This window comes from Danio rerio, chromosome 21 (genome assembly GCF_049306965.1).
Source record: "Danio rerio strain Tuebingen ecotype United States chromosome 21, GRCz12tu, whole genome shotgun sequence".
Lineage (NCBI taxonomy): Eukaryota > Metazoa > Chordata > Actinopteri > Cypriniformes > Danionidae > Danio > Danio rerio.
Window position 1 is genome coordinate 7,351,389 of NC_133196.1, and position 23,616 is coordinate 7,375,004.

Here is a 23,616-nt window from a genome sequence, read left to right on the forward strand (position 1 = left end):
ATATTGCATGCATTATGATAAAAAATTCTGCTAAGTTTGCTTTTTAAAAACAACTATAGTTTTTTATATAGTTTCAAATAGTTTTCTTTATATAAATGTATAATTGATGTCGTTGTGGTTTATTAACCTAAATACTTAGAATACTGAAATACTGAATAATAGAATAGAAATTAACTTTATACAGTAGTTTTAAACTATTTATACTTCGGTGTGGTGTTTTATTAATCTATGTACTTATAACCTTTTATAATATAATATATTTTGATATAACTAACATTTTATTGTTAGTTATATTACATATAATATAGTATATTTAAACATAATTTTTTTTAACATTTAATAAATATTTATATATTTTTTATTATTATATAAAAAAATTATAATATAATAAAATGTAATTTAATATAAATAAAACATTTTTTAAATTGAATGAAATATAATATTATTAGTTTTATTATATAGAAACTTAATAATCTAACATATTTAAATATAAATAACAATTATTTTCTGAAAATTAAATAAACAATGTTATTATCATTATTATTATTATTATTATTATTATATATAAAATGGATAATAAGAATAATAAAATATAATAATAATAAAATTAATTTAATATAAAGAAAAAAATTTATTAAATGAAATATATTAATATTTTTGTTATTATTATATATGTAGAAAATTAATAATCTAATATATTTTAATATAAATAACATTTTTTAAAATTAAATAATCAATATTATTATTATTATTAGTATTATTATTATATAGAAAATTATATTATATAGAATATTATACTATATATATAAAATAATATAATAAAATATATTTTAATATAAAAAAATAGAAAATAAATAAAATATATTATTAGTAGTAGTATATAGAAAATAACATATTATTTTTTGTTTATTTTAATAGAAATAACATTTGTTTTTTATTAAATAAGCAATATTATTATTATTATTATTATTATATAGAAAATGGATAATATAATAAAATATGTTTAATATGTAAATACATAAATTGAAAATTAAATGAAATATATTTTTATTATTATTATATAGAAAATTAATAATATATTTTAATATATTTTAATATGAATAACAATTATTTTTTGAAAATTAAATAAACAATATTAATATTATAATTTATTATTATTATTACTACTATTAATGTTATTATGTAGAAAATTTATAATAGAATATATTTTAATGTAAATAAAAAAATGAAAACTAAATTTAATATATTATTATTATTATATATTATTTTATTTAATCCCTAATGCACAGTAAATATCAGCATGTATTGTGTTTTTAGTGATTAGTACTGTTACTGCCCTCTGCTGGACATTTGCTTTGTACATACTTCATGAAGACAATAATAATGACTATAATGATAAGAGCTCATACCAGGATGTGAGCTTAGAAAGCGTCTTTCATTCCTGTGTGCTTTTAGTCACAAACACAATTCTGTTTGACTATAATCTGTTTGCATTGCACAAATCTGTTGTTGAGCAGGTTTTGGGGTGTGTTTTTTTGTCTTCTCATGATGTTTGATTCTGTATGTGTGTATAAATGTGTATCAGTGTTGTTTAAATAGCATGTTTTTGATCTCCGCAGTTCATTCCAATGCCGGTGCTGTATGGTGTGTTCCTCTACATGGGCGTCGCCTCGTTAAATGGGGTTCAGGTGAGTTCATGCAGCTCAATGAGTGTCCCGTTACTGTTCAGTAGAAAGAGACCCTAATCCTGCCGATGACCTGATCTCCGCTAGAGCCTGGGAACCCGAACCCACTCCACCACCTGATCTGAGTTCAGGAAAGTTGGGATAAATCAGGCGTGGTCAGGATTTGGTCAGGATAGTGCACCTGGCTGAACCCAGAGCACTTAAGGACACTTTTGAGCATGACAATGAGTGTTGTTGTAATAAGAATAAACCTTAATCCATTTGTAATTACATAATAGTGTATTTAATTAATAAGTTAGTGTTATAGGTTATGAATTGTGCATATTAATAGGTGATGTTAAAATTATTCGCCCCCTGAATCTTTTATTCTTTTTCAAATATTTCCCAAATGTATATATAATTTATATATATTTAAATTTGATCATTTTTAAGCCACATTTTACACTTTTTGTGACAACATGATGTTTAATTTATTAAAATAATAATAATAATGTAAATGTAAACAAACGGATATTTCAGAAAATGTTGTGTCTACATAATATAACTATTATAGGAAGTTGAACTGTGTGTAATATAGAGGTTATATAAGTTATAAAAGGATTTACACTAAACTGAGGCTTGATTCTCTATTTGTTTTTCTGGGAAATTAAAAAAGGTTAAATGAGTTTGTTCTTAAAAATCAGAACTAATAATTCTGAAAAAATAAATCAATTAATTAAATAAATAAATTTATGAGCAATATCATACGAGTAGCAGTGCAATATGGTTGTATATTGGCACTGGTGGGAGACGTGCGTTGACAAGAGGCTGGATTCGAGTGCCTTAGTGTCCCACCAGTGACGATATACAGCCATATCACACTGCAACGAGTGTGATATTGGATTTATACAACAGTTGGACGGCATAATCGTGTGTATAAAATAAAAAATCAAACAGAGAGTGTAAAAATCCTTTTGTATGAGATACTACTTTCTTCCACCAATTATTCACATCTGCAGCTCACGCTAGAACAGCAGAAACCGTTGCTACTTTACAAACGTCACTTTAGAGCTAACATTTGAATGATTCTCTAGTGTAATGTCTAAAGGGATGACTATTGTGCTCACTATGATTTTGCTCACATTTTAAGGTTATAAGGCTGAACAGCATGAAATGCCATCAGTCTACAGAGATTTCCCAGTATTTCTCTGTTGCAATCGAGAGATCACAATAATTAACCCATTAAAAGCTAAAGCAAATTAAACAGTACCAGACTACTATGGTACAAATACAGAATTACAACATACAAAAGAGAGAGATCGACTTAGAATGTCACTTACCTGTTTTATAATGATTAGATCAGCTGTAGTTTTTAAATACGCTGAGTTTTTCTTCTCTAATGGCTTTTTATGTGGTCTCTGTCGCCATCTTGTGGCGGAACAACAACCGTCTTTGCTCTGCTCAGTATGACAGATTGATGGATGCCGGCATGCTGAATCTTAGAAATTCTAAATATTTAAAACAGGCATTACCCTCATAAATAAACTGCATAGTTGCAATGTACACAACTACATTCTCGCCTAAAAAAAAGCCACAAAACCACATTATGTTGTCCAACAGCTGCAATATTTGTCAAACTTCAGTCCTTTGCTTGCCGTGAGGGCAGAGTAATACACAAGGATGAAGAGGCTGTACGAGTGCTGATATTACTTTAATATCTCACGGCTATCAGCCAATCAGATTCGAGAACTAGACAGAACTACATTTTATTGAAAAACGTATAAAACAGTATTGCATATTATATAAATTAAATAAAAATACGGTCATTTTATATTTTGAAAATGTATTCATTTATTTTGAGGCAAGATATTTAATGTTTTAAGATATTAAGAATTATAAGATATTTTATTAATGTATGTACTAAATGAAAATAATCTTATTTTGAATCAAAATACATTTGATTTCTTATCACATCGCTAAATAAATGTAATAAAATTCATTAAAAATAATGAAAAAATTACACTAAATGTTTAAGTTTACATACAAATTTTATTTAAATTTTTATATTTATTTTTAAAAATATATCTTTTAAAAAAAATTGTTTCAACAGGATGTCTGCCTCTTGAGAACAGTAACCTATGAATAAAACCTTTTGTGCGTGTGCGTGTGTGTGTGTAGTTTTTGGATCGCCTGGAGCTCCTGCTGATGCCTGCAAAACACCAACCGGATCTGATCTACCTGAGACACGTCCCACTCAGACGAGTTCACCTCTTCACCTTCATACAGGTGTGTGTGTGAGTAGAAGAGAGAGAGTGAATATTAATGATGTGATATATTGAATAATAATGTGATGTTTAGAGTTTTATTATATATGCATGTTCTTTTATTTTTATGTACACTTTATAACTGCTTTGGCAATACATTTGTAACATTTGTCATGCCAATAAAGCAACTATTGAATTGAATTAAAAGAGTGAGTGTGTATGTGGTCTAATGCTGTAGTTCTCTGTGTTATTCATGAATGTTTGTGTGTTTGTGATAGAGAGGGGGCGCACTTGTGTGTGGTCTTCAGATGTAGTTCTGCGTAATCTTTATAAATGTGTGTGTGTTTGTGTACAGGTTCTGTGTTTGGCTCTGCTGTGGATCCTCAAGTCAACAGTAGCCGCCATCATCTTCCCTGTCATGGTGAGCAGTTCAGCTGCAGAAACTTACAAAACTCCTTCCATCTCCGTTTATTCAAGAGCAAAACCGTATAGAATAATATATGAAGACCTGATAAAGTAATAAAATCAAAGACATTTTTTACACATCTTTATTTTTACTTCAATATTGTTTAAGTTTTAGTTAATTTTGTTCAGTTTGAGCTCAAATAGTTTATTGAAGTAAAAATAGTTTGTCAACTAGTAAACTAAAAAATATTGATTGATTGACTGACTATATAAGCCATAAATTATTAGATACACTCACCAGCCACAATAAAGTGATGATTTTGATGGTATATAAACATAACTTGCATATTAGTAATATGGTAAGATTATTTATAATAATAATAACATTTTACTGTGAAAATAATTATGATCCAAATAATTGCATACATGCCCGTAGCCCGTAAAGGTCCAGAATTTGTCCATTTAATTATTTTTTGTAAAAAGCCACAATAATGTGACGCGAGTCACGCGACATAACCCACTGCGTAGTAACATTTGAATCTTTGATGCGACACTCATACTGAGTAACTCTGTGGGTCGAAAAAAGCAAGGGTAGAGGCAGGGTGGTTTGGAAGACCCACCCCTCACTGAAGGTCTAGAATTTGTCTCATACATGAGCTCATTTGTCCTATTTTGACTGCTGTGCCATCATGAATAATGAAAATAATGCATCGCAAAAGGCTTTAAGACCAAATGGAATCCTATGTTGGCTGTTGCTTCGGTGGGACTGTAATCTGATGTAAGAGAAGTCTTCTTTCACTACTGTATTGTTTTTAAACTGAGAAAACATTTTACAGGTAACTTTTATTGTAAATCTTGGACCTTATTTCTGAAATAAAAATGAGCAATAAAAAGGTGTGAAGCACCAGAAGCAGACCATGTTAAATTAATTTGAATATATTTTGGCTGTTGTTGATATCCAAGAATTTTTAAATGTACTATTTTCTTTAGCAAAGAGGCTAGAACAATTCTGAAGAATTCATTATTACTGTTTTATTATTATTATTATTATTATTATTATTATTATTATTATTATGTTTTAATCGTTATTTATTATTGAAATGGTCAAATTACGACTGGGGACAGTTTTTAGGCTACAGTTTTTTTTACTTTAAAACTTCAACAGATTGCATTTTTTTTTCTAATGATATATGATGTAATAAATTTGTATTTTAAAAATTAGTCTTGTTTTTAATTTTTCTTTATTGCTATTTTTTTTATATTTTTTTTATATATTACAAATATTTTTAGCACATCAAAAAGTGTGGTTGTGATGACATCTGACTAGCTAATCCAGCAAAAAAAAAAAAAAGTACTGCTTAAAATGTCACTAAAATGCAGTATTTAAATCTCAGTTAAATAGAAACTGAGGCGTATAACTGCAAAAAGGTAAACTTTTTAAGAAAAAAGAATCACCCAGTTCACCAGGCTGGCTACGGGCCTGGCATATTATTATTATATCCATACTGAATCAACTATTTCATATTAATTCATCATTAAATGAATTTCTTAAAATTATTTGAATGGAATACATCATATTTAGAATGTTAGAAAACTTGAGTAATTAAAATAAATTATATATATATATATATATATATATATATATATATATATATATATATATATATATATATATATATATATTCAATTCAATTCAATTCAGCTTTATTTGTATAGCGCTTTTTCAATGTAGATTGTGTCAAAGCAGCTTCACATAAATGGTCATAGTAACTGGGTCAGGGTAGTTCAGTTTTTAGTGTTTAAGTTCAGTTCAGTTTAGCTCAGTTCAGTGTGCTTTAAAATCATTACTGAGAGTTCAAACACTGAAGAGCAAATTCATCGATGCGTAGCTTTACAGATCCTGAACCATGCAAGCTAGTGGCGACAGTGGAGAGGGAAAAAAACTTCACCAATAAGAGAGTGAAGAAAAAAAACCTTGAGAGAACCAGATTCAGTTCGGCATGACCATTTTAATTTCTCCGCTGGCCAAAAGTCTTGTGCAGAGTTGCAGTCTCAGCAATGGAGGCTGGAAGCTGGCCTCAGCGAAGACTCATCTGTCCCTGGAGCGTCACTGGAATCAGTCTCATGCTCTCCACTACCCAATGACCGACAGCGCAGCAGCAGCTCATATATATATATATATATATATATATATATATATATATATATATATATATATATATATATATATATATATATATATATATATATATATATATATATATAAACCCACTCACCAGCCACTTTATTGAGTACACCTTACTTGTACCGCGTTGGACCCCCTTTTGCCTTCAGAACTGCTTTAATCCTTTGTGGCATAGATTCAACAAGGTGCTGGAAATATTCCTCAGAGATTTTGCTCCATATTGACATGAAAGCATCACGCAGTTGCACCATGGTGCTCTATTTGATTGAGAACTGATGACTGTGGAGGCCATTTGAGTACAGTGAACTCATTGTCATGTTCAATAAACCAGTCTGAGATGATTAGCACTTTGACATGGTGCATTATCCTGCTGGAAGTAGCCATCAGAAGATGAGAACACTGTCCATTAAATTATCAGAAAATTTTGCACACCCAGAATATAACAACTATTGAATTATTTATTAATGCACAGTATAAAAACTCAAATATTGCTGTCATTGTGTTTATTTTTTCCAGATCCTCGCACTGGTGGCTGTGAGAAAGGCCATGGATTATGTGTTCTCGCAGCACGATCTCAGTTACCTGGATGACGTCATGCCGGAGAAAGACAAGAAGAAGAAGGAGGACGAGAAGAAGAAGAAGAAGAAGAAAGGCAGCATCGACAGCGACATGAATGATGTGAGTCTTGAGTCTATATGTGTGCGTGTGTGTGTGTGTGTGTGTATCAGTGTGTTTGCGTTTGTGTAGTGTCTCAGTAACTTCAGCGGAATGAATCTCCACACCTGCGTTCACAGTCGGATTTTCCAGCCATCGAGACCATTCCCAGTATAAAGATCTCGATGGAGGACATGGAGCAGGACGCAGTGCTGAGGGAGAAACCCTCAGACCGTGAGTATACACAGAAGCCAGGCTTTCACACAGTGGTGGATGAGAACGTAAATGAAACACGTCTGCGGTTTCAGCCAAAAACGGGAAACTTTTGTCTGTTCATTTACGTGACAATGTTTTTTTTTTTATTACATTTTACAAACAGATAACTTGACATTCCATGACATCAGCAGTAGTTCAAATAATAAAAGAAATAACCATTTAAAAAAAAGACACATGCAATATTTTCAAAGAATACAGCTGGGAATAAGTGAAGGTTTCTTAGGGATAGTACACACCAAGCTGACGCCAAACAACTAGCACAGATGAAACCAAAATGTGTTGTTGCCTCACATTGGCTCACATCTGTTTCCATCTGGACCGTCATGAAGCTACATGGCAAAAGTAGTTTAGCGACCTCTAAGCTATTTTTACAGTTTTCATTTTTAAATCGAAGCAAATTAAATCCAAGTCAATCATATCTTAGTGATCAATAAAACTGTCAATGAAACATATGAGGCAGAATAGTTCAGTTCAGTTATTCACTGTAAATAATATAGTAAATTATAGTATATAACAGCTAAAACAAAAAACCCAATAAAACCAGGTGTTACACATTTATAATGCTATAGTAATTTATAGTAAAGGGAAATATTTTGGAATAAGCATTATATATAAATACTAAAGTATTTTTGGTCCCACTTTATATTAAGTGGCCTTAACTAATATGTACTTACACAAGAATGAATAGTTTGTTACAATGTACTTATTGTAAAAATACATGTATTACAGTGTACTTATGCTTGAATAAATATCTGTTTGTTACTACAATTAGGGTTAGAGATAGATTCAGAGAGTTGGGAAGAAGGCCTTGAGAATATACATGCATGCTCAATTAACGTAAGACATCATTTAATTCAATTTAAAACCCTGCATAGGTTACACTTATCTAAGGAGAAACTACATAAGATTTCTCTTGGGTATCTCCACTCTGTAATAGGTGTAAAACAGCAGAAGGATCCCTAACCCACTTGATATGGTTGTGTCCTAAATTACAAGAATATTGGGAAAATATATTTGAATGTTTTTCTAAAGCCCTCAAAAGAAATCTTAAAGCATGTCCACTTATAGCTGTTCTTGGGATATTTAGTAATTTAGAGATGCTTAATAAATATGAAAGACAAGCCATGTTATTTGGTATGGTAATTGCCAAAAGGGTGATTTAAAGAATGTGGAAGACTGAATCTGTACCTAAATTTGGTATGTGGGGTAGAGATATCGTAAACATGCTTGCTTTGGAGAGGTTGAGATATATCAATAATGACAAATTGCGGATGTTTGATAAACATGGGGACAGATATTAGAACACCTTAGTGCATTGGAAGAAGCACTAGCTAACCAATAACCCAATAACACAGTAATTAAAAATTGAGTTTAATTGATATTCACAATTTATAATCTATAATATTCTTAATAATGTGCCCAAACTATTATTTGACAATAACACTGTAGTCGGGATAATGCATTTTTCTGGTGATACAAAAACGTTACTTTATAATTGTTTTATTTATGCATTAACCTGACCAGCTAAATTATATTTTGCTTTCATGTGCATTTGTCCCTCGGTGTTCTGTCGTTCGTTTGTTCTGTCATAGGTTAGGTTTTTTTCATATATATATGTATACTTTTTATGTATTGTATTTTATATGTATTATATTATATTGTAGTGTGGTTTTTTCTATATTTTGTTGCAGCAAAAAGCACATAAATAAACGTTTAAAAATATAAGAAAAATCTTAAAAAAGGGGTAAACTAGGTGCCCTTTAAATCTCTTGTTAATTCTAGAAAAGGTGAAATCGCATCTGTCCAATTCACTAATTCATAGTTTAGTGCTATTTCTGATCCAGTCGAACAGGAATTCAGCTCATTTACAAACCGGACACTGTTATCACGTATCTAATTTCATTGGCTCAGAGATAATAACTTACATTTTTTTCATTGATTTGTGTAACTCTTGTGTTTTGAAAAATTGTTAAGTAATTGTACAAATGTCAATTTTATTTATATAGCACTATTAAACACAACCAAAGATTGACCAATGTGCTGAACAATAAATCACAAAGAACAAGTATAAAATTATAGCTAAAACAAACAATTCTCACAAATAGTTATTATAGCTAAAAACAAACAATTCTCACTGATAAAATGCCAAATCAAAAAGGTAAGTTTTCAACCTAGATTTAAAAACAGACAGCGATGATATAGACCTAATACAGAGGGGCAGAGCATTCCACAAAGTAGGACCAGCTACTGCGAAAGCCTGGTCACCCCTGCATTTCAGCCTCGACTTTGGAATGTATAAAAGTCTCCGGTTTGATGACTGAAGAGACCGACCAGGCTGATGTTCAGTCAACAGGTCTGACAGGTAGGAAGGAGCTAAGCCATTTAGAGATTTAAAAACCAGGAGAAGAATTTTAAAAGTTACACAATAGTGCACAGGCAACCAGTGCAGAGAGCGCAGTACTGGTGTGATGTGGTCATATTTTCTGGTGCTGGTTAAAAGCCCTACTAGCTGTAGGTGGGATAGAGTTGTCTCACTGATCCCAAAATATAGCGCATTACAGTAGTCCAATCTTGAAGTAATAAAAGCATGAACTATTTTTTCAACATGTTTTCTAGATAAAATAGGTTTAAAAAGTCGAAAGCTTTTATGTTCAGATAAAATAAAAAGATGGATGTGTAAAAATATATTTATTTCTTGTCCACCACTGCCTGAACCCATGCGCTGTGTCGTTTTCAAAAACCTGACTAATGTCTTTTCTCTCCTTCTTCTCACTGTCATCTCACAATCCTCCAGAAAACATCTCTAAATCCTGTTTTTCTCTTTGTTTTTGCGGTGTTGCTTGGTTTCCTGGTCTGGTGTGGATCGATAATCCGTTCTCAGCAGATAATTTAAGATGCCTAATCACTATTTGTGTGGATGTATTAAGAAAGTCAACATGAAGTCGAAATGCACCCTGTTTGCTTTAATAATTCCTGTTCCTGGTCTTTCAGTGCATGATTCATTCGGTGTCTTTCATCAAAGTAACTTGATCTGTGACTTTATTTGTTTTTGTCTGATGTCTTCGAGTCTACTCTGGTCTGTAGAGATGGGAATTAGGTAGAGTTTAAGAAGTAGCAATTCTTTGTTGAGAATCTTAAAGAAATCAACAATACAAGCAATGTTTAATAGAAAAACCGTTGAGGAACAAGCAGTAGAAACAAGGTTTAAGAGAAGAAATGAACTGCTATTGTAGTCAGAAAACATTAATTATAATTTAAATTTAAATTGTGAAATATTATATAAAATGAATGATCGTTATTTTCATTGATTTTTCTTAAATTGGAAATCACAGTACACAAAGAACATTCATTCATTGGTTTTCCTTTGGCTCAGTCCCTTTATTTATCAGGGGTCGCCACAGCAGAATGAACCTCCAACTATTCCAGCATATGTTTTACACAACAGATGCCCTTCCAGCTGCAACCCAGTACTGGGAAACACTCATACACACTCTTCACACACACTCGTACACTAAAGCAATTTTAGTTTATTCAGTTCACCTGTACCACATGTGTTTGGACTTGTGGGGGAAACCGGAGCACCCGGAGGAAACCCACGCCAACACGGGGAGAACATGCAGACTCTACACAGAAATGCCAACTGGCCCAGTCGGGACTCGAACCAGCGACCTTCTTGCTGTGAAGCGACAGTGCTAACCACTGTTTGCCAAAGAACATCCATTATTATGAAATTTTATAAATAATAAAAAGTTTTATAGAATAAAAGTTAATAAAAACACAATTCCTAATGTGATAATTGTGCAGAAGTTCAGCGGTTTTTTAAATCATAACACAATATTACCAATTCCAGGGTCAAAATAATTTTCAAATGGTTGCCATATTTTGTAGAATTGATCCGTTTTACAGTGATTTATGGATGTAAGGGCGGCACGGTGGCTCAGTGGTTAGCGATGTCGCCTCACAGCAAGAAGGTCGGTGGTTCGAGTTCCGGCTGGGCCTGTTGGCATTTCTGTGTGGAGTTACTGTAGCATGTTCTCACGATCTTGGCGTGGGTTTTAGATAATAATAGACATACATGCTCCGGTTGCTCCAGTGTCCCCCACAGTCAAACACATGAGCTATAGGTGAACTGAATAAACTAGATTTGTCGTAGTGTATTAGTGTGTATGGGTGTTTTTCCAGCACTGGGTTGCGGCTGGAAAGGCATCCGCTGTGTAAAACATATGCTGGAATAGTTGAAGGTTCATTCCTCTGTGGCGACTGTTAAAATATAGATTAAGCTGAAGGAAAAAGAATGAATTAATATACTCCATTAACGCTTTTTGTCAGACTTTTCTCAGATGTCCACTGCAATGAATAACTAAATAAATAATATATAAATTTACTCCAAAAAAAGTGATGGCACTAAAGATCCTCCTGTTTGCTGCAGAAGACGGGTATTATAATAATTATTATTAAATAATTGATTCCATGCTGGTTTAACCACAGTAGCAAATATGAATAATAAATTAATTATAAATTTATTATTAATTGTAAACTGGGATGGGCGATGCAGTGGCGCAGTAGGTAGTGCTGTCGCCTCACAGCAAGAAGGTCGCTGGGTCGCTGATTCGATCCTCGGCTCAGTTGGCATTTCTGTGTGGAGTTTGCATGTACTCCCTGCATTCACATGGGTTTCCTCCAAGTGCTCCGGTTTCCCCCCCACAGTCCAAAGACATGCGGTACAGGTGAATTGGGTTAGCTAAATTGTCCGTAGTGTATGAGTGTGTGTGTGTGAATGTGTGTGTGGATGTTCCCCAGAGATGGGTTGCGGCTGGAAAGGCATCCGCTGTGTAAAAACTTAATGGATATGTTGGCGGTTCATTCCGCTGTGGTGACCCCAGATTAATAAAGGCTCTAAGCCGACAAGAAAATGTATGAATGTAAACTGGGATGTCATTAAAAATAACATTTGTCATAAATATGCCTGGTGACGCAGTGGCGCATTAGTTAGTGCTGTCCCTCCGAAGGGATTAGGGCATAGGGATGAGCCCTTCAGAATGGAATCCAAATTTGCTTGCAAGATAAACTTAAATATATATACATAAAGGGCAGCATGGTGGCGCAGTGGGTAGCACAATCGCCTCACAGCAAGAAGGTCGCTGGTTCGAGCCTCGACTAGATCAGTTAGCGTTTCTGTGTGGAGTTTGCATATTCTCCCACCATTCGCGTGGGTTTCCTCTGGGTGCTCCTGTTTCCCCCACAGTCCAAAAACATGCGGTACAGGTGAATTGGGTAGGCTAAATTGTCCTTTGTGTATGAGTGTGAATGAGTGTGTATTGATGTTTCCCAAAGATTGGTTGCAGGAGTATGAGACTTTTTTGATGCTTAAAAAATGTCAACCATTTTCATCTTTGACCAATATTAATGTTCTTTTAATATCCGTTTTTACATTACGGAAGTAAACTGAGTTGTAAACACACTCTTGTTGACTTTAACCTGACTGCAGTACTGAATTTCCTCTTCTTCACTACCTCTAATCACTAACTAATCAACTCTCCTTTTTAGCTGCCTCTTTATATGTTAACCTTCTGGGATTGAACAATCTGCCGTGTTTATGTGTGTGTGTGTGTGAATGTATATTAACAGCATGTGTGTGTTTGTTTCTTACAGGAGATAAGCCCATGTCCTTCCTCACTCCCTACTGATGCAAAGCACTTTTTCCCTTCCAGGACTGTGTCAAGGTAAGAGTTGTGTGTGTGTGTGTGTGTGTGTGTGTGTGGTGCTGGTATTAATTACATTGCGGGGACCGAATGTCCTCTCAAGTATAGTAATAGCAGTCATTTTCAACCTTTTGGGGACCTGTTTTGTTTTCCATAAGCTTAAAAATCATATAGAATTAAGTATTTTGGAAATTTAAAACTGCAGATTGTTTCCTTTAAGGGCTGGTTTAGAGGTACGGTTGGGGGAAGAGGTGAAAACATACAGTCATTATAGTCAGTATAAAAATCATTGGTGAGAAGTTCCTATAAAACATTAAATTTCAACATGTTTATGCGCGTGCGCGCGTGTGTGTGTGTACTGTGCTGGTATTAATCACATTGTGGGGGCAATATCATAATATAATATAATATAATATCTATTACCTGTTTATTTTAGTATGACCATTAAATAACTATTAAGAAAAAAATGCTAATAAACATTCTCAACAGAAATCTGCAAGAATTATTATCACAACACTTAAGAACAATATCGTATATTCTCCCAGTATCGTGTAGCTCTACTTTTTACCCATGAAGGATTTCTTGTATTTTGAGAATCTATCTAACAACACTCTCTTTTGCTTTCTCACAGTCAGGATTTAAACCCCTTTAAGAAGATGGTGCCTCAGATCCGAATCGATTTGGACCCCGACAACAACAAATTCTTCTGGAAAACTCCGTCCTCCGAAACATCCCTTTAAACACTCCCGAAAACAGATGCACATGCATACACACAAACTTTAAGGTCCAGATGATGGTTTAGTCTATCGGCTAACCACAAAATGCTACACGTTAATAGAAAAAGTCCAAACAAATGGACAAATGGCATTTCAACACTACAACCAAAAGCTGCACAAACACAAACTCTTCACCAAAGAGTTTTTTTGTACTTTGTTATATATATCTCCTCATTTTTGGTAGCATTATTTTTGGAATTTTAAAAATCAAACAAATGATATATTTTTGCTATTGATTTATTACTATGTTCTGGGTCCAGACTGATCATTTTTCTCATTAAATTTAAAATTTTATAACTGTAATAAAGGGGTGTAACGGATCACAGTTGATCTGTGATTCGTACGGATCACAACCCACGGTTAGGAACACAAGTGACCCGCTGATTAATAAATATTTTACTTGTAGATTAATCCAAAAATCGCAGAGAGATCACCTGTCGCGTCATTCAAATCCCATATATGAAAGCATTTAGGGTACCCTGTAAAATCTAATGATGACAGAAGACGTTGTGGTGGGTTATTCTGTATGTGGTGGGTTTCTTAGGTTATTAAAGGTGTTCAGCCTTGTTTAGCCTGCATTAAGGTATTCAGTGTAAGCTGCACAATTAATCATTAAAAGATTGGGATCTCAACACCCACGCAACATAAATTATAAATGATGGTATTTGCATATGTTTATTAATCCTTTAAATCGCTGCATTCAAATCTGTGTTTAAAAAAAAAAATCAACAGTCAAATAAGACAGAAGTACAGGGATAACAGCTTATAGTTTAGATAAAACCACTGATGTTTATGGTAAACATTAAAATCCCCGTCATTTGCATTTAACTTGACACTCAAAAATGAAAAATGTAGGCCGCAATTACATTATTTAAGCAATAGGTGGCGACAACCAGCCATTGAAAATATGCAACTGAATATTTCTTCAAAAATTATCATCTAGCAATGAAACATGACATTTTATGAGTGAATAACTGAATCGTTTATTGAAAGAGACTAAAAATAAATATGGGTTGTACAAATTATAATGTTAGATTTCTACATTTAGCCTTTCAGCAACAGTAGGAGTAACAGTGAATTTTTACAGTACTGAATAATTTTCGATTTATTTTTATTCAACTGAGGATTGCTTCATTTTATTTTTATTAAATGACTAAGTTCCTAGCACTGTTTTTTTAAAACCAAAAGTTTCTTGCAGTACTGTTTTTGTAATAAATGGAAATCAAGTTAGATTTGTCTCATCTCCCCTTTTGGCTGATCTGATAAATGGTCCGCTTCGTGACTAAAAAAAGCATAATGTGATCCGAACCATGAGATTTGTGATCCGTTACACCACACTACTATAATATATTATTATACACATCTGAATGATATCATAATCAAGTCTTAACAATGTAGAATCCATTCAATAATGTATGAACCAAATTTGGTGGTTTAACTTTTCCTCTAGCCAAATAACCGCACTTCATTCAAATGAGCACGTTTGATCAAATTTTAATATTTCAACGAACAAATTTGTATTAGCATTTATGATATATTTTTCTTTCGCTCAAAAGACTCAACCTTTTGAAACTCTTTTAGAAGTCTATATTACTGAACCACAATTGTGGGCGTAACTACTTATCCCAATAAGGGAACTGCTGTTATAAAATTAATGACAAAATGACTTCAGTCTTTCCTGTGCTTAATGAGACAGAAAGTGGGAAACACTCGATGTATGAATATGATCTTCTAGTTCTACCTCTTATAACCGACTGTAGTTTGTGAAGCATTTCACTATGCAATATGTCAGCGGCGAACCAAAAAAAAAAAAAGTAGCGGACGCCAACTTTCTGTCTACGAAGTTCCTCTTCTGCCCTTTTATGAACTCAAGATCTGTTTTCTCCGTTCATAAATGACAATCATAACCGGGCGGACACTTTCAATGTGATTTGCGTTCAATGTATTTACTATGAAGCAGTTGATTGATGCTGATTTTATTACCTGGATATTTTTATTGTACTTTTTTTTTCCTTTTTTTAAAGAAGTAATGCTGTAGATAGAGACGTCTTTTTTACTGAGATGAGTTGTAAGGACTCGATAATGAGATTTTAACGTGGAACAGCTGCACCGAGTGACAGCAATATGCAAATTTCCTTGTTTTGTTTGTTCGAGAAGTTAAATACTGCCATTAAGACAGATCATTTTTACATGAGGCCCATTCACACCAATAGCTCCATAGGTAACTATACTGTGGTTTTGACATATATATTTTGAAGGATTGCGCTCTTTGACGCATTCAAGATCCTGGTTGGCTGTCGATGCTTTTAATCGTTCGTCAGCTAATAAAAAAAAGTCATTTTAAAAGTGATTCAGTTGTATTTATCCTCTGTGCCATTAACGTTATAGTTGTGGTGAGGACTCTGCTATTCTTTTACATTTATTTGTAAGTCTTTATTGTTACCAATATCAATAGACAATAAGTGGCGTGAACAGCTTTTTACAATCAGCACAAAGATATTTCAGTCGGCAAATCTGGTGTAGAATATTTTGAACAGTATCTATTAAATCCACAGTTGTTAAAACTTGAATATAGAGACACAAGTCAGTGTTTGTACATACAATATATCTGTTCATCATCATCATCATCATCATCATCTCTGATCAATAATGTCTTCCATTTCTTTTGATTGTATCGAATTGTGCATTTTCAAGGACTGAACTGTTAGCGAGATTTGCTTATGTAGGGCAAGTGATGCTCTGTTTTTTTTAAACCTGTTGAGATGTATTTATTGTCCTTCTGTTCTCTTCTGGAAGCTGTCTTACTCTGTCTGATTATAATGGTGACGCTACAGGCAATAATGAGATTAACAGTTGATCGCTGTTCTGTAAAAGGGAATCACCCTGTAGCACTGTGAGGCGATGGGCAAATTAAAGCAATTATTAAAACTCATTCTTGTGCTGTGATGCTTTCAGAAAATCATGAATACGCAATATTATTTAAAATGTAAATGTTTCACATATGATAGTCGGTAGGTGTTCTTTGTAATATGTGGCCCAAATCTGGTTTTATATTGCACATATTTATGTGAATAGCCAAAAATACAATGCAGTGTTTCGTCTACGATTTTTTCCAGCTGTGGCGGCAGTTCCTTTACACATCTACCAACTACCTGTGGCGTTATTTTAATGACAAATGGAAAAAGTGTGGTTAGCACAGTATTACAAGTCGGGGATCGCATTTATGTAACATTAATATGAGCATGCTAATCTCTTTGCCTGTACATTTCCTCTGCTCGTGCACAAAACTTCTTGCACGCCCTTAAATACGCTGCTCAAGCGCAGATCTTCTTGTGCGCTCTCAAATAAACACTGCTGAAATGCGGTTTAGTGTGTTTATGTAGTCTGTCTCCAACATTTATTGTATTTGCTAGGAATATTTCTGAATGTCTCAAGTCGACCTAAAGAGTGATATTAATGCATCCTAAAGTAAATTGAAACGGCAATAAACTCCAGCATGATAAGGTTAAATGTATGCAGAATCACAGACTTTTATCTATAAATAAATTTTATTATGGAAACCGTGTTCATCTTAACTAAAAGCTACGTCGTGTTTGCTGGCCTCATGCATCGCACACCTGTCAATAAGTCAGTCAGCCCTACTACATTAACAGAAAAGTTTGCTCTGTTATAATTCACTCTCTTTAATGCGTTTTGGTGCGATTATAACCCGCTATTAAAAACAACAACAACAACAACAATGACTGAATGTTTTGAATTAATAAGAAGCTGTAATGTAGCCGTGGCGGGATGAATTTTGGTGTGGCGCCCCGCCATAGAAGAATGAATGTAGCGGAAACCTTGCAATGTCTTAGCTGGTCAGGCTGGGAAATGACCACCTAAAAGCTGGTTTTAGCTGGTCATTTTCCAGCCTGACCAGCTAAGACCAGGCTGGAAATAGCTGGAAACCAGCCTGAAAATGGCCAAAACCCCTCTAAAACCTAGGCTGGTTTAAGCTGGATTTTTCAGCAGGAGCTTTAATGGTGTTTTCACTGATGACCTTGATGTTATTTGTCTGATTCTTAACTTTAAACCTCCATAAAAATATAGGATATAAATTACCTCTAATTTTATGGTAAAAAAAGAGGATAGTTTACCATAGGTTTCCAACTTTATTCAAAATATCTTATTTTGTGTTTTATCAGTCAAATATGTTCCAAACAAGCAAAGGCTTGAGTAAATGATGACAAAATTGTCTTTTTTACTTGTTAAACTGTAAGTTACAGCATTAAACTTCTATAAATAAACAATGAGGTGATTTCAGGCTCAACATATGTTTGACCATTACAGATTTTAAAAATAATAAAAGGCGGGAACGAGGGAGAACCATTAAACATTTTTAGAGAGTGATCAACAGAACAGTAGCTTATGTTATACAGTGCATTTACACTTGATTAAAATGACGAATGCTGAATTAAATCCAGGTTAAACGCTATCATCACCTACATTCAAGACAAAATAAACACCTGAGGCTCTCTCTCAGGTCAAGAGCTGCCAGGCGAAAGTGAGTATAGGCCTACGTAACACAACCTGAAACAGGAATCTGGGTCTAATCTGGATGAAAGCATTGAGACATCGTGTTCTAGTCCTTGTAATCTCTCACCTTTAAGACATTTCTCTGCGCTGTAATGATCGTCCATTACCTTAACTATCTAAATCCAACATAACATTCATTTCTCTGACCAAATCCTTGACATGTAGCTTGGCTCTTAATCGCGCACATGTTTCATTGAGATAACCGGTGTTTTTCTCGCAGATGAACAGTAAAATGACGGGTCATTATTTAAATTGCTCGATATCACCGCACGGGCTTCTTCAAGGAGACAGCCAGAGCTGAGATTCGCATATTTTCCGTGTCAGTGCATCGACGGATATCATCACGCGAATGGATTTAGCATATAACGAAGCCAAAATGTCATCACATGGTTGGACATGTTTAATAGGGAGTCGTTAGTAGGTACTTTGATCATCTCCTGATATGTGGCCTTTCTCCCTTTCTCACGAATTTCACCTTTCGTGCCGTGCGCCTTCACCAGCTGTCCGCACCGATAACGGCATATAAACAATGGCACGTCTGCTGTATTAACCCACGGGTCACGGTGTGGCAGTGAGTAAGTGACCGATGGAATCGAGCCAAGAATCTTCAACCCCATAAAGAAATCTGATAGATGGAAATATATATAGGAGACCGGGGATGATTGTAACACAAATTTTCTTTAGCACATTTAAAGACTAGGTTAATTAGGTTAACTAGGCAGGTCATAGAGTAATTAGGAAAGTTATTGTATAATGATGGTTTGTTCTCTAGTATAGATTATATAAAAATATATAGTTTAAAGGGGCTAATAATTTTGACCTGAAAATGTTTTTAAAAAAATTAAAAACTGCGTTCATTCTAGCTGAAATAAAACAAATAAAGCTTTCTCCAGAAGAAAAAATATTATAAGACAATTTCTTTGCTCTGTGAACATCATTTTGGAAATATTAAAAAATAATAATAATAATACGGGGGCTAATAGGCCTAGTTCTGACTTAAACTGTAAATTTACATTTATCAGATTTCTATTGGAGTTTGCTGACATGTTGGATCTATTATTCAGACATGATTAAATTAATAAGGACACCCTATGGTTGGAGAAATGGTCTAGGGGATGAGATCTTGAACTGTTTAGTAATAGATTAACTTTATATTCTATATGACAAATAGCCTAAAAGATGTTTCAACCCTATTAACTGACAAGAAGATGCAACGGCTTATGGACTAAATGAGGATCATTTGTAATTTTGTATTTAAATTAAGAGGAACTTTTTATTAAGAAGACATTAAAGGGATCCAAGAAAAAAAAAATCTGTCAGAATTTATTTACCCTTGTAAACACGTTTGAGTTACTTCTGTTGAACACAAAAAAGATAGTTTGAAAAATGTTGGAAACAATTGACTGTATCTGTTTTTCTTATGAATGTCAGTTGTTACAGGTTTCCAACTTTCATATTCTTTTGTGTTAAATAAAAAATAAATAAAACGAAGGTTTAAAACCGCTTTTTTGGATGGATTGTCGCCCGTTAACAGGTTTTACACATCAATTGCTTCTCTTCATGGTTGAGTAGTGATATAGGAGATAAAACATTTCTTGGTTGTCATTTTAAGGAACAGGCTAATTAGTTTGCATTTAAACAGTGAATACTGAACACATAAATGTGAGCTATTTCATAAAAATAATATGTTATTTTCATAAAATATTTGTAATTAAATCTATATAAATGTAGCCTAGTCAGTTTTGTGTTGTAGGCTAGGCTTTTGTATCGTCACCAGAAGTTTATCCACTATCTCCTAGCGCCATCTATTGGTAATTTAAAGAAATTGCAGAAGTGGTTCCCAGTATTGTTATAGTGATCAACACTGAAAATGTTAACCTTTGCCGTGGGATCCAAAAATAAAAACAAAGTAATTGAATTTCTGTGTAATAATATGTTGATTGTAGCCTAATTTTATCTCCACAAATGTAGATTTGTTAAAGTTTCTCCTTGTTTCAAAGCAGTTCAACAATTTAAATAAATCCATAAAACAGGTAAAAACAAAAGGTGCCTGAAAGTTCTCTAAGCTTTTGTCAGCTTATATGGACTGACCCCCCTCAATGTAATGTATTTTCTTTTGTATCATTTAAGGTTTATTTATGTTTTATTATTTTGTACTGTTTTGTTTATTATATGCTGCTTGAATATAATGTTATATATGTTTATCAATGGAAGTTAAAAATGCTTGTTTGTTATTTAAATGTAAAAAACAAACAGTTAAGACAAAATAAAAATATTAAGATATTAAAAACTACTTAAAACTCTTAACTTGTTTCATATTTTAAAATATGACCAACTTTATAAAAGTATCCACACAGTTAAAAGTATATCAGTTTCAAAAGCTTTTGTGCAATTTTTGACGTTATTTATAACTTATTGTGATTTTGTTTTTTTTAAATTAGAGTTGTTATTTTATTTATTTTTTTATTAACATAAGTAACAGGGAATACATAAAACATTAATTTGTGCTAATATTGTGTGACCTAAATACAATACATATTCATTGTACATCTAGTAACAAAAATGATACAGCGGATAAGGAAAAAAACAACACATGAAGGAAAAACAGATATTCAAAGAAAACAAAACAAAAAATATATATAAATATATATCAAAAGAAATCAAACATATCTCAAAATATAGTTGGATTATTAATGTTACCTAGGCGTACCAAAAGGGAGCTGATAACTTAAAGGTAGGGCCAGACGGAATCTGTGGACATTTTTTGCTATTTATGCGGAGAATTTTATAAAAAATCTGCGGAATTATTTTGAGAGTATCTCAACTAAAACCTTAATATATTAAATAAAAAAATAACATCTTTTTAACTTTCATTTAATGTTTAAAATGCAAATCCAATTTGATTAACTTTATTTGGTGAACAAAGCAAGTCTCATATAATATATCTACTAAAAGACAGAAAATATTATTGTACAAACTGCATTGTGCATGAATCAGATGAACATTTTCATATTAGTCAATAATATTACTGAAATTAATTTAAAAAACTGAATAAATATAGATTTACACACATCTACTCAAGTAAATGAACAGAATTTATGATGGGCTAAATATCTGCTGAATTTTGTGGAAATCTGTGGTAAATCTGCGGAATTCTGCGCTCGCAGATTCCATGTAGGCCTACTTAAAGGTAATGATTATAATGATAATATTATTTTTTACAGCAGTTCAGTTGTTTTAGCAGCTTTCTTATTTTGCGATAGGCAAACAGATTGATTTTATAGTTTTAAGACAATATAAAATGTTCTATAATTAGGCAAACACTGAATAGCTACATTTGTGAAGATGGAAGAGGCCACAAAGAGTTAAAAACAGTAACATATAGTCCATTTCCTTACAATCTGACTCCCAAATCATAAATGCATAAGTTGGCGGTTCATTCCGCTGTGGCGACCCCGAATTAATAAAGGGACTAAGCCAGGGGTCACCAACATGGAGGATCACATGTGTTGCCCGCAGGCCTGTTCTAAAACCTCTCTGACAGGTCATTCAGGGTGTCTTGGAGGGGAGAGGTGTCCAACCTACAGCATCTAAACACTGGGGTACCTCAAGGCTCTGTTCTTGGGCCACTTCTCTTCTCCATCTACACATCATCTCTAGGACCAGTCATCCAGAGACATGGATTCTCCTACCACTGCTATGCTGATGATACCCAGCTATACCTCTCTTTTCATCCTGATGATCCCTCGGTTCCAGCTCGCATCTCAGCCTGCCTGTTGGACATTTCACACTGGATGAAAGATCATCATCTTCAGCTGAACCTCGCAAAAACGGAAATGCTTGTAGTTTCTGCCAACCCGACTCTACACCATAACTTTTCAATCCAGATGGATGGGGCAACCATTACTGCATCCAATATGGTGAAAAGCCTTGGAGTAACGATTGATGACCAACTAAACTTCTCTGACCACATTTCTAGACCTTCTCGATCGTGCAGATTCACACTCTATAACATCAGAAAGATCCGACCCTTCTTATCTGAACATGCAGCTCAACTCCTTGTTCAAGCTCTTGTTCTCTCCAAACTGGATTACTGCAACTCTCTACTAGCGGGGCTTCCAGCTAACTCTATCAAGCCTCTTCAGCTGCTCCAGAACGCAGCAGCACGAGTGGTCTTTAATGAACCGAAACGAGCACATGTCACTCCGCTGCTCATCCGTTTGCACTGGCTGCCAGTTGCTGCTCGCATCAAATTCAAAGCTTTGATGTTTTCCTACAAAGCAATTTCTGGCTTTGCTCCTTCTTATCTGTTCTCACTTCTGCAGATCTATGTGCCCTCCAGAAACTTGCGTTCTGTGAATGAACGTCGCCTCGTGGTTCCATCCCAAAGGGGGAAGAAATCACTTTCGCGAACGCTCACGCTCAATCTGCCCAGCTGGTGGAATGAACTCCTTAACTGCATCAGAACGGCAGAGTCACTCGCTGTTTTCAAGAAACGACTAAAAACTTCACTTCACTTCCTAATCTGCAATTGCCTCTCTGGATATACCACTAACTGTACTCAAAAAAAAAAAAAAAAGACTAATACTACTAATACTTTCCTACTTAGACTTTACAGACCTGAAACTTGCCTACAGCACTTATTCATTGTTGCTCTTAGTTGTGTAAATTGCTTCCTTGTCCTCATTTGTAAGTCGCTTTGGATAAAAGCGTCTGCTAAATGACCAAATGTAAATGTAAATGTAAATGTAAAAATAGCTCACCATAGCGCCACTTACCAGGAAGTTCCATCTAATATAGAAGTAATCATTTAAAAATGTTAATATTTGCAGAGAGATATAAAAATAAAGTGTTGCACATCGATACATTAAATACGATACGTTAAATCATTGTTGAAATTGGTATTTGAGAAGTGTTTATCAAACTGGTAGCCCTCCACATTGATCAGTACCCAAGAAGTAGCTCTCAGTTTCATAAAGGTTGGTGACCCCTGGACTAAGCTGACAAGAAAATGAATGAATGAACTTTGTAAGTAAAAATGTAGGTTTAAAAATGTGGACTGTCCAGCAGACGGCGGTGTCGTATTATAAGTAAGAACCAATGCGCATGCGCAGT

General features: G+C 33.8%; 1 protein-coding gene across 4 annotated transcripts in view; it reads left to right on the forward strand.

Annotated features, from left to right (window-relative positions):
* slc4a4b (solute carrier family 4 member 4b) overlaps positions 1-16,858 on the forward strand; it is a 115,380-nt gene extending 98,522 nt beyond the window's left edge. For 2 of the 4 annotated variants that reach the window (XM_009295136.5, XM_685028.11), the window contains 7 exons: positions 1,620-1,688; positions 3,843-3,950; positions 4,284-4,349; positions 7,035-7,196; positions 7,313-7,406; positions 13,101-13,171; positions 13,782-16,858. In XM_009295136.5, the coding sequence (XP_009293411.1) occupies positions 1,620-1,688; positions 3,843-3,950; positions 4,284-4,349; positions 7,035-7,196; positions 7,313-7,406; positions 13,101-13,135 (534 nt within the window). In that variant the 3' untranslated portion in view covers positions 13,136-13,171; positions 13,782-16,858. The remainder of the gene's footprint in view (positions 1-1,619; positions 1,689-3,842; positions 3,951-4,283; positions 4,350-7,034; positions 7,197-7,312; positions 7,407-13,100; positions 13,172-13,781) is intronic. The other 2 variants (XM_009295135.5, XM_005160996.6) reach the window with 1 other exon arrangement.
* Positions 16,859-23,616: the final 6,758 nt, after the last annotated feature.